Source organism: Chiloscyllium punctatum, chromosome 10, assembly GCF_047496795.1.
Source record: "Chiloscyllium punctatum isolate Juve2018m chromosome 10, sChiPun1.3, whole genome shotgun sequence".
NCBI lineage: Eukaryota > Metazoa > Chordata > Chondrichthyes > Orectolobiformes > Hemiscylliidae > Chiloscyllium > Chiloscyllium punctatum.
Genome location: NC_092748.1, coordinates 6,833,235 through 6,845,437, shown reverse-complemented (window position 1 = coordinate 6,845,437; position 12,203 = coordinate 6,833,235). Strand labels below are relative to the sequence as shown.

General features: G+C 37.9%; 1 protein-coding gene across 1 annotated transcript in view; it reads left to right on the top strand.

The window, feature by feature from the left end:
* Positions 1-11,924, top strand: part of traf3ip1 (TNF receptor-associated factor 3 interacting protein 1) — a 174,530-nt gene extending 162,606 nt beyond the window's left edge. Inside the window, exons 14-15 of the mRNA XM_072578390.1 lie at positions 3,209-3,432; positions 11,538-11,924. Coding sequence (XP_072434491.1) covers positions 3,209-3,432; positions 11,538-11,703 — 390 coding nt within the window. The 3' untranslated portion in view covers positions 11,704-11,924. The remainder of the gene's footprint in view (positions 1-3,208; positions 3,433-11,537) is intronic.
* Positions 11,925-12,203: the final 279 nt, after the last annotated feature.

The following is a 12,203-nucleotide window of genomic DNA, read 5'->3' as shown; positions in this document are numbered from 1 at the left end:
ACTTGTGTATTAGAACATCTAGATCCTTCTGTATCTTGGAATTCTGCAGTTGTTACTGAAATAAGTAGTGCTCTGCTTTTATTATTCCTCCTGCCAAAATGAACAATTTTGCATTTTTCCATATTATATTTAATTTGCCAGATTTCTCTTTATTCGCTCACTGAATCTAACTGTATTCATCTGCAACCTCACAATATATTGTCCTACCTACCTTTGCCTTTGCAAGTTTAACCACCATGCCTTTGATCCTTTAATCTAAGTCATTGATATCAATTATCAAAAGTAAGGCCCCAGCATAGAGCCCTGCAGGTCCCCCACTCATCACATCCGGCCAGTCTGAAACAGATTGGCTGGCTGATATAGAAACACATCAATCTCTGTCTATGCTGGTAAGGTACCCCCTGCCATGTGCTTCTACTTTGCTCAATAGCTTTTTATATGGTACCTTGTCAAATGTCTTCTGGAAATTCAAATACAGTTCATCAATGAGGTCCCCATTACCTCGCTGCATTGTAGTCCTTCAAAGAGCTCCAGTAAATTGGTTAAGCATGATTTCCTTTTCACAAAGTAATGCTGACTTTTCCCAATTGTCTTGAATTTTTCTAATTATTTAAGGCTGAGGAGTGATCTTATAGAGGTTTATAAAGTCGAGAGGAGCATGGATAGGGTAAATAGCCAAGGTCTTTTTTCTAGGGTGGGGAAATCCAAAACCAGAGTGCATAGGTTTAAGGTGAGCGGGGAAAGATTTAAAAAAGAACCTGAGGGGTAGCTTTTTCAAGTAGAGGGTGATGTGTGTCTGGAACGAGCTGCCAGAGGAAATCGTGAAGGCAGGTACAATTACAACATTTAAAAGGCACCTGGATAAATGCGTGTATAGGGTTTAAAGGGATGTGGGCCAAATGTTGGCAAATGGGACTAGGTCAGATTGGGATGTCTGGTTGGTGTGGACAAGTTGGAATGAAGGGTCTGTCTTCATGCTGTATAAGTCTATGACTAATTATAAACATGTTCTTCATGGAGACATGGGATCACAGCTGAACAGTAGCATGTTTGTCTCTGACACTGTATGGGTAGAGGCTTTAAGATGTGAATACATATTATGTAAATCTTTTTGAAATAAAACCATTAGTATTAAATTATCCAATTAACAGTGGTTGTCTGTTGTTGGGAAAATGGTAGAATCCATTATTAAAGAAACCTCGTTGAACATTTGGAAAAGCTTAACACAATTAAACAAGGTTAGCATGGCCTTGTGAAAGGGAAGTCATGTTTGACAAACTTGCTAGAATTTTTTGATGATATCACATGCAAAGTTAATAAAGGGAATCCGTAGATGTAATTATTTAGATTTCCAGAATGCATTTGATAAGATGCCAGATAAAAGGTTATTGCGGAAGATAAAAGTTCACGGTATTGATAGTAATATATAAGCATGGATGGATGATTGATAAATATAGAAGACAGAGAATCAGGGTTAATAGATCTTTTTCAGGTTGGAAAGATGTAACTAGTGGAGTACTACAATGATCAGACCTAGTGTTTCAATTATTTGCCATTTATACCAATTGGAAAAGAGGGAGCAGAATATAACAAAATCAAATTTGCCGATAATGCAAGTGGGAAGGCAAGTTGTGATGAGGACATAAGAATTCTGCAAGGATATATAGGTTAAAAGAGTGGGCAAAGACTTGGCAGATGGTGTTTAATGTAGGAAAGTGTGAGCTCATGCGTTTTGATGGGAAGAATCAAAAGGCAGATCACTATTTAAATAGAGTGGAACTCAAAAAAAGTTCATCGCAAAGGAACATGGGTATTGTGCATGAAACACAAAGTTAGCATATAGATGAAGCAAGTAATTAAGAAGGCAAATGGAGTTAAGAGATTTATTGCTGGGTGGTTGAAGTGTATAAAAAGGGGAATTTATTACAACTTGTACATGACATTGGTAAGGCCTCTCCTTGAGTATTGTGTACATTTTTGATCTTCATGTTTAAGGAAGGTTGTACTGACATTAAAGGAAGTTCAAAAGAGATTCACTAGGCTGATTCCTGGGATGAAGGGATTGACTTATCAAGAACAGCTAAACAAGCTAGGCCTTTATTCATTAGAGTTTAGAACAGAAAAAAAGTGATTCCATTGAAACATACAAGATTCTGAGAAGGCTTGAGAGGGTAAATGTTGACGAGTTGTTTCATTAGTGAGGGATCTTCGAACTCGGGGACATAGTCATGAAGGAACACCCATTTGAAAGGCCGTGTGAAAGAATTCACAGCTCTAAAGAGTTGTGGAGGCTAAATTACTGAAAGTATTTAAAAGGAAGTAGATAGATTTTTGCAGTACTGGTGAATTGAGAGCTATGATAAGCTGGCACACAAGGAGTTGTGGCCTGGAGTAGATCAGACGTAATCTTATTGAATGGTGGAGAAGGACTTGAGGGGGCCAAGTGGTGATGCCTGTTCCTATTTGTGTTTTTTATAGTAGTCGTACTCATAAAATACAATGTTCCTTTACAGTCCCTCTTCCCCACCCCACCCCCCTTTTACAGTTTCTCTGCACCTCATCTCCACCCCCCCAGCCCCTTTGCAGTCCCTCTTCATCCCCCTGTTTTGCAGTCCCTCTTCTACCTCCAACTCCTTTTGCAGTGTCTCTTCCTCACCCACCCCAACCTTGTAGTCTTTCTCCATTACCACCAATTACTGATTCATCCTCCTCCCCCATCCTGTAGCCTTTTGCTCCATTTCCCTTACAATCCCTTTTTCCCCCATTCCTTCATAGTACTCTTCTTCGCCCCCTTTTCTCCACACTTTTTGGTCCCTTTTGACCCCTGCTTTCAGTTTCTCATGCGTCCCCTTTGAAGTTCCTTTTGCTCCTTCCTTAGCAAATCCTCAGTGACATTAGAAATAATAGTTATCAAAATTCCATAGCAATTAAGTGTTGTAAAACCAACTTACAAGTTGTCTTATCGCATTTTGTATTATATTGTACATTGAAAGAATAGATGTACTAAACCAGTGACACCTGATATTGTAACCTAGGGGCTAATATTAAGCAAACTATTAGTTGTGATCCTCTTTAATTTAAAAAATATTACTTATATTTGTATTTTTGATTATTTGCATATCATAATTTTAAATTTGTTAGTAGTTCACATCGCTGGGAATAATGTTGAAGGCAGGTTTCATAATGTTGCTGCAAAATTGTTTTCCAGGAGAAAACTATCATTTCTGAAACAGCGAAAAAGAAGGAAAGGGAACTTGTGGCCAAGGAAATAGAGAAGCTACGCACATCCATTCAGACCCTATGCCGTAGTGCCTTGCCTCTGGGAAAAATAATGGACTACATACAGGAAGACATGGACTCCATGCAGAATGAATTGTCAATGTGGCGCAAAGAAAACAAGATGCATGCAGAATCTCTTCTAAGAGAGCAAAGGTTAGAAATTGCAGAATATCTGTGAAAGTATTTGCAGGAGAAAGCTGATAATTACTGTTATAGGGTTGTTCATCCTTCTAAATTTTCTTGAATGGAATTCTTTAACAACGTCAACCCTTTTATTAAATTGCAGCAAATGTCAATTATAAGGCCTGGACTGAAGCACATAGCAGAGCAAAGATCTACTCTTTTATGACATAAAATGTTGGAACTGGTTCTAGGCTGTTGTTCTTTTAGCTTTGACCTCTCTAAGAATTAAATAAACAAAATTTCCTGTCCAAACAGAGATTATAATGGTTAAAATCTGACAATATTTGCAAATTCTTGAATCTGGACCTGATTTGAGAATTTGTTAATGTTCTATGAAATATTTTCAATATGACTCTATTTAGGATCCTATTTACTAATCCTCTCATCAAGGCTGGAAATTTCTACTCTCTAGCCTGCCAAGAATAAGTTTCTAGTTTATTGGAAAGCTTAGAAAGATGCTGCTCTAATCTTTCTTTCTTCTCTATTTTTACTTCTGTTTGTCTGTTTGCCTGCTACACTAATTTCTAGTGGCTTTCAACAGATTCAATTACCATACAACACATGGTGACAGCATTAATTAAACTGATGAGTAAAATGGAGTCAGAACGCAAGTAGTATGTAATGGAACTGAGGAGGGAGCAAGTTATTCCTAGATTTGGTTCTGGAACCAGATCTGGTCCAGATCTAGATCTGGAACATTAACGACCTCATAGTTAGGGATCCTCTTGGAAGTATCGATCATAGTATGGTTGAATTTAGAATACAGATGAAGAGTGTGAAGATAAAGTCCAATACCAGGTTCCTGTGCTTAAACAAGGGAGACTACAGTAGGATGAGGGAGGACTTGGCTAAAGTAGACTGGAAGCAAGGATTTTATGGTGGGACAGTTGACGAGCAGTGGAGTACTTTCAAAGCAATTTTTCAGAGTTCTCAGCAAAAGTGTACTCCAGTGAAAAGGAAGGACTGTAAGAAAAGGGGTAATCTGCCATGGATGTCCAAGGAAATAAGGGAGGCTGTCAAATTCAAAGAGTAGGCATACAAAGTGGCCAAGATCACTGGGAAACAAGAAGATTGGGAAAACTTTAACGGTCAACAGAAAGCCACAAAAAGAACTATTAAAAAAAAAGTAAGATAGAACTTGAGAAAAAAAACTAGCACAGAATATAAAGACCGATAGCAAAAAGTTTCTATAAATACATAAAATAGAAAAAAGTGGCGAAAGTAAACATTGGTCCTTTAGAGGATGAGAGGTGCATTTAGTTATGGGATATGATGAAATGGCCAAGGCATTGAATAGGTATTTTGTGTTGGTCTTCACAGTGGAGACATGAATAACATGCCTGTAATTGTCAAAGAGACAAAAGTAGGTGAGGGCCTTCACTACAATCATTATTACGGAAACAATCAATATTATGGAAGAGGTAGTGTTGGGCAAGCTAATGGAGCTAACGATAGACAAGTCTGCTGGCTCTGATGGAATACATCCCAGGGTACTAAAAGAGATGGCGGGAGAAATAGCAAGTGCACTTGTAGTAATTTTCCAAAATTCGCTGGACTCTGGGGCAGTTCCAGCAGATTGTAAAACTGCAAATATGATGCTCCTGTTTAGAAAGGCAGGTAGACAAAAGATGTGGAATTATAGACTGGTTAGCTTAACTTCTGTAGTGGGGAAGATGCTTGAGCCTATTATCAAGAAATAAATAGCAAGGCATCTAGATAAAAATTGTCCCTTTGGGCAGATGCAGCATGGGTTCATGAAGGCAGGTCATGCTTAACTAATCTCTTGGAATTCTATGAAGACATTACAAGTAAGGTGGACAATGGGGTCTACGTAGATGTGGTGTACCTAGATTTCCAAAAGGCTTTTGACAAGGTGCTGCACAAGAGGCTGCTGCATAAGGTAAACATGCATGGTGTTACAGGTAAAGTATTAGCATGGATAGAGGATTGGTTGACTAACAGGAAGCAGATGGGGATAAATGAGTGCTATTCTGGTTGGCAATCAGTAACTAGTGGTGTGCCTCAGGGATCAGTGTTGGAACCGCAATTATTCACAATTTATATAGATGATTTGGAGTTGGGGACCACATGTAGTGTGTCAAAGTTTGCAGATGACACTAAGAGGAATGGCAGAGCAAAGTGTGCAGAGGACTGTGAAACTTTGCAAAGGGACATAGATAGTTTAAGTGAGTGGGCAAAGGTCTGGCAGTTGGAATACAACATTAATAAATGTTAAATCATCCATTTTGGTCAGAGTAGCAGCATAAAGGATTATTACTTGAGTGGTAAAAAGTTGCAGCATGTTGCTACGCTGAGGGACCTGGGTGTCCTTGTACATGAATCACAGAGGGTTGGTCTGCAGGTACAACAAGTAATTAGGAAGGCAAATGGAATTTTGTCCCTCATTGTTAAAGGGATTGAGTTTAAAAGATGGGAGCTAATGTTGCAGCTGTACAGGGTACTGGTGAGGCCACACCTGAAGTACTGTGTGTAGTTTGGGTCTCTTTACTTGAGAAAGGATGTACTGGCACAAGAGAGGTGCAGAGGAGGTTCACTAGGTTGATTCTGGAGTTGAGCATTTTGGCTTATGAGGAGAGACTGAGTAGACTCTGATTCTATTCATTAGAACTTAGAAGAATGAGGTGAGATCTTATAGAAACATATAAAATTATGAAGAGAATAGATAAGATAGAAATAGAGAGGATGTTTCCACTGGCGGGTGAAACTAGGACAAGAGAGCATAGCCTCAAAATTAGGGGGAGCAGATTTAGGACTGAATTGAGAAGGAACTTCTTCACCCAGAGGGTTGTGAATCATGGAATTCCCTGCCCAGTGAAGTAGTTGACGCTACTTCAGCAAACGTTTTGAAAAGGTGGATGCTAGAAAATTGTTTCTGTTAGGCGAGGAGACTAGGACCCGTGGACACAGCCTTAGAATTAGAGGGGGTCATTTCAGAACGGAAATGCGGAGACATTTCTTCAGCCAGAGAGTGGTGGGCCTGTGGAATTCATTGCCACGGAGTGCAGTGGAAGCCGGGACGCTAAATGTCTTCAAGGCCGAGATTGATAGGTTCTTGTTGTCGAGAGGAATTAAGGGCTACGGGGAGAACGCTGGCAAGTGGAGCTGAAATGCGGGGAGAACGCTGGCAAGTGGAGCTGAAATGCGCATCAGCCATGATTGAATGGCGGAGTGGACTCGATGGGCCGAATGGCCTTACTTCCACTCCTATGTCTTATGGTCTTATGGTCTTATGGTTTTTAAAGCTAAGATAGACTTTTTTTGAACAATAAAAGAATTAAGGGATATGGTGAGAGGGCAGGCAAGTGGAGCTGAGTACATAAAAAGATCAGCCATTTTATTGAATGGGGGAGCAAGCTTGAAGGGCCAGATGGTCTACTCCTGCTCCTAGTTCTGATGTAGATAACAAAAACTTAAAATTTTTTAATTTTGCAGGGTTGACTACACTGACAATATTTGATGAATTTATTCAAGATTTTGGCCATGCTGTGCACATTTTCATTCTGTCTTACGTGAACACCCTTTCATTCTCAAATTTGTAATGATTTGTTGCCATTGAGTGTGATCAGATATAAACAAGTCTTTTGTAAGGAACCAGGATCTTGAATTGTAATTCAGCACAGTGATGTGCTGCTACATGATTTTTTGATTATTGAAGTTTCTATTATCAGTTTTGTTATTATCGATTGTCACCAGAAACACAGACTGTCTCTCTTGTAATTTGGTTTTATCGAACGTCTGAATCTTTGACTCTCTCGATCCATTGAAGCCTATGCTTTCAATTATACATTACAAATTATCAGTGTATTGACACAGCACCACTATTAGAGCAAATGGATGAATTTGAAACCCTGAACCCTGGTAACTAATTCTTAATATCAGTCTACTGGAGCCCATCTGCTTTCTACTTGAGGTAGAATATCTTTCAGTTAGGCACTTTTCAGTCTTGTTGACTCGGACTTGAGTTCAACAATTTCAGATCATGGTCTCTGCCGCATTTATTTTCATTTTTTTCTCTGAATTTTTTGCTTTTAATCAGTGGCACGTATTTTTTTCTTTGTTTCTTCCTCATTTGCCATTTTATTTGGATTTGGAGGACTACCCATCACGCCAATCCATCTCTCCTGTTCTTCCATCTTATTACAGACCTTCTTTTTGTCCTTGTCATCACTTGCTCAAAACTTAGACCATTTCCAAATATTCCCAATTCTGAAGAAAGGTCACTGACTTGAAACATCAACTGTGTCTCTCTATATAGATGCTGGTTGATCAAAGTATTCCCAGCACCCACAGAACTTTGCTCTTTGATTTCCATCCATTTTTGATTTCCGTCCATTTTTGATTGGTAATTAAAGTTACAATAATTATTGGAGTTTTTTTCTCCATCTCATTGCAACTGATATATGATCTAGCAAAGGGAAAGTAAGACAACAAAATATATTTTCTAAGAATATATTTTTGTTTAATCCTGCATTTAAAAATTACTCTTTTGAATTTTCCAGTAGTTCTATCATTCTTCACTACAGTATTGGAATGAATGTATCAATAATAACTCATTGAATTGTGTAGACACTTTAACATGAAGACATGTAGCAGCAACAGATCAACAAACAGCAATGGCGAAAATAAACAGTTGAACTGTTTGAAGTGGTGGCTAAGGGATACATATTAACCAGGGAATCAGAAATTTTGAACTTGGTTATTTTGTTGGCATAGATTGAGGATCTTATTACAAACTGTTCAGAAACCACCTTTGTTTTTGATTTTTTAGTTTTGTAAAATTACTTTTACTCTCTAATGTGACTGATTTTAAAGCATAAGTTTCTTGTTTCCAAAAAAGATACTTCCAATGAAATATTACCTTTACCAGATACAAGATAAAGCTCCCTTCTATTCTAACAATAAGCCATAACAATAAGTCTTAATCACATCCTTATATTTAGATCTCCTTTTCCATTGGCATGAGTCATCTTAGTGAAACCTTGATTTCCTAACTAGATAGGTAAATTGAGCAGAATTCTATTACACAGAACTTGTGTCCTCTTTTCTTTCATGCACTGCCATAGAATATAGTGTTTGTTTATTGGGTGAGGCAAGCAACGTGTCACTTGCCTTACCTCATTTCTAACATTATTTCTGCACATTCCTCATCTTGCCTATTGCTTGGTATGAAGGGGAGGATGTCAGCAAATTTTATAAGCTGGGCTTCTTTGGCATCAATTTAAATTTAGGTCTGACACATTTAATGGGGCAGATGCATTCCATTTGTCATTTAAAGCTATATTGATATCTGACTTTGGATCCTTTGCAATGGTGTGGATGAATCTACATGCTTTCCTCAGCATAGTAATGACCTTTCTTGATAATCTCGGATAATGCATGCTATGACAGTACAATCATCCAAGCTGAGCTTAAAAAATCATTAATTAGACATAATCATCAGCTCTGTGTGGTCTTGATGCACTTTCATCAATCTAGTAATGAATGAATTGGAAAGATGTTGGCTACTTTGTTTGATAGAGCCCTCTTTCTTTGAAGAACATGACTTTTTTACCAGAAGGCTCCCTATCTTTGTTCAAAATCTTTGTTACGGGTCTTTGCTATTCTCTGCCCCAGAGAGCTGAGGATGTTTGTTTGTTGAGAATATGCAAGACAAAGATTGATACCAAGAGAATTAAGAGATATTGGGATAGGGCAAGAAGATAAAAGTTATGATGATACTGAATGGAGAAGTGGCTTAAATGACCTCAAATAAAATAAAGAACTGCAGAAGCTGGAGAACTGAAACAAAAACTGAAATTGCTGATGAAATTCAGCAGGTCTGGCAGTATCTGAGAAGAAAGCAATGCTAACACTTTGAGTTTTTATTTAAGTCCTTCTATTTCTTATGTTTCCATCCTGCTTTGATTTCTTATGACCATCATGCTTTAAAACTGTAATATTGACTTTCTGAAACAAAGATTGCTCTTAATCTCTGTTGTTTTGATCCTCTTTTTGATGTCAAAACTGATAGAATGGGGAAGACAATCACACAACTGTACAGGCCATAAGTTTCCATTAAAGGGCAGCTTACTGGTAATTTTTCTTCCTGGAAGGACAAATTCATACAGTATGTAGAGTTTGTGCTGCTTTTGTGTGGAATATTCATAAATAGTTGCATAATGGTTTTGCATTTAGGACAAAAAGATTTGCTAGAATTTCAAAAGTAAAATAGGATTTGGTATGGAACTAGAAAGTAAACAAAAGAGCTCCAGATGGCGCTATGTGACTATTATTCTCTATAGAGGCTATTTTAAAACCAGTAATCATTGTACTCAATCAGCCTCTATACAATTTTGTCATTATCTTAATTTGAATGGGGTATAGAAAGAATAATTTGTTTTCTATTTCAACGAAACATCAATTATCAGTGGGTGTGAATAACATTCAGAAACTAGCCAAGAGAAATGTTTGCACTCATGTTACACGTGCTCAGCTGGAATAAAAGAAAAAAATCACATTGTTGGTAATGCAACAATAACTGTGCTGCTCATTCCATTGAACTTTTACCTGTTGCTTAGCTGAGTGATCATAGGAACACTCTCCTCTTTCCTTTTCATCAGCATTACTGCCTGTAACCTTCTCCCCCCACCCAGTCTGCCCACATCTGAAGAGATTCCCCTTAAATAGATGATGAGGAGGAATTTATTCTCAGAGGGGTGTTACTGTTTGGAATTCTCTCGCTAGCACATAGTGCTGACAAGATCATTGAATATGCTCAAGACTGACTGACAAAATTGACAAGGGGGTAAAAGTTTATGGGGACCAGGCTGGAAAGCAGAGTTAAAGCCACATCAGACCAGCCATGATCCTACTGGTTGGTGGAATAGGCTTGAGCGACCAGAAGGTTTACGCCCTGTTCATTTTCTTTTTAATATTCCATATTAAAGCAAACCTTTTCAGTTAAATTGGTAATGGAGACTCACCTCCTGTTCATACTTCTAATCTACACTTAATACGGAATAGATTTGGATTTGAATGGTTTTCATTCTTCTCTCCCTGGTCGTATGCTTTATGTAGATGAGAAAGATCTTTTCACCTACATTGAGTCATCGTAAAACATTGCAGTCCTCTGTTTCTTCAATAATTTCAAACCATATGCACCATCACTCTTCATGGAAGTGCTTTCATTCTCCATGTTGATTATTCCATGTACTGATAGTCCTAAATATGCATTTATTATTTGAAGCTTGTTATGACTATATTTGAAGTCCTGTTCCAGATAAAACTTTCTGAACAGTTTTTTAAAAAAAATGTATATACTTCTATAAGGCCACATTTCAGTTATTTTCTACGTGAACACCCATATCATAATTCAGTCTTGTATTACAGGGATCAGTCAAGTGACTCTTCTCTAAACTACCTCCAAAGCTTAATTAAATACCTCCATTTAAGTCTTGTGTTATAAACTAGATGTGGTGGTTAGTGGTACCTTCATAATAGTGTGACTAGAGCTCTACCTTTTAAACATTCTTGCCACTGAATTGTACACCTGTGGCCCTTGGCTGACTTACTGCTCAAACATACCTGTGGTCCATAGGGAACAGCTGTTAAGTTTTTTTTATGTGAAAGATGGTTTTTCATCTTTTTGTTCCTAATTCCTTTCCATTTCTGCGCATACATTCATGTGCTTTCCAAATAAGGATGTTAATTGATTTTGCATTTGTAATACTGGAGTTGTGCATTCCATGTTTTTGCAGCCATTGGGCATTTTCAGATCTAAAATACAATATTGTCCCCTCTCTTTTACTAAGTTTCCAGACAGGGTACATAGGCAGAATCTTCAGAATATGGAGGATAAATATAAATGAAAGAATCACTCACCAGCTCTGTACAGGACTGTGGTATGATGGACAGCAATCCCACATAACCCTTAAAGCAATTGCTGCCATATTAATAAAACTGTGATTATTCTTCTTTCATCAGCTTCATTTTGGAAATCTGTTTAGCTTTTCAATTTTCGTGGATATGACTGCATTACATATTTGAATCTGTTAGTTTATTTATTGTCCTTTCAGCATCACAGACACAGCTGTGGAGCCTCTAAAGACTGAACTTGCTGAACTGGAGCAACTGATCAAGGATCAGCAGGATAAGAATTGTGCTGTCAAGGCAAATATACTGAAAAATGAGGATAAGATCCAGAAGATGATTTCAAGTATTAACTTCTCCTCAAGATCATGAGGGAGGAAAGGCTGTTGCACAGTCAGTTCAGCAAATAAGGTGAAGAAATGATAGGGGGAAGGAATCTTGTGTGACAGCAGGCTGACAAATAATGTGTACATGGATTTTTAAAAAAAATTCTCTGCATTCCTATTTCTCTGCTCCCTCCATCGGGGAGCTTATTATCTTGCATGTTTAAGATAACAAGTATGTACATCAAATAAAAGCAATGTTTATAAATAGCTTGCAGTTCTGAATACAGGATTTGTATCATTTTCTTGCTTACCTTCTTTGGGCTGAAATTCTTGATGGTGATTTTAGCAAAATAGCCAATGTGAATACAAAGCAGGATGGTAATATAATTGGAGGAATTTTACTCCCTTTAATGTTTAACTGATGGTTAGTCTTCCCATTAATCTCTGAATGTTTTCAGCTGAGCTACAGTGTTCTCTGCAGGAATGAATATCATTGTGGCACCAAGGCAATACAACAGTCCAACCTGCTAGCCAATTCCCATGGTA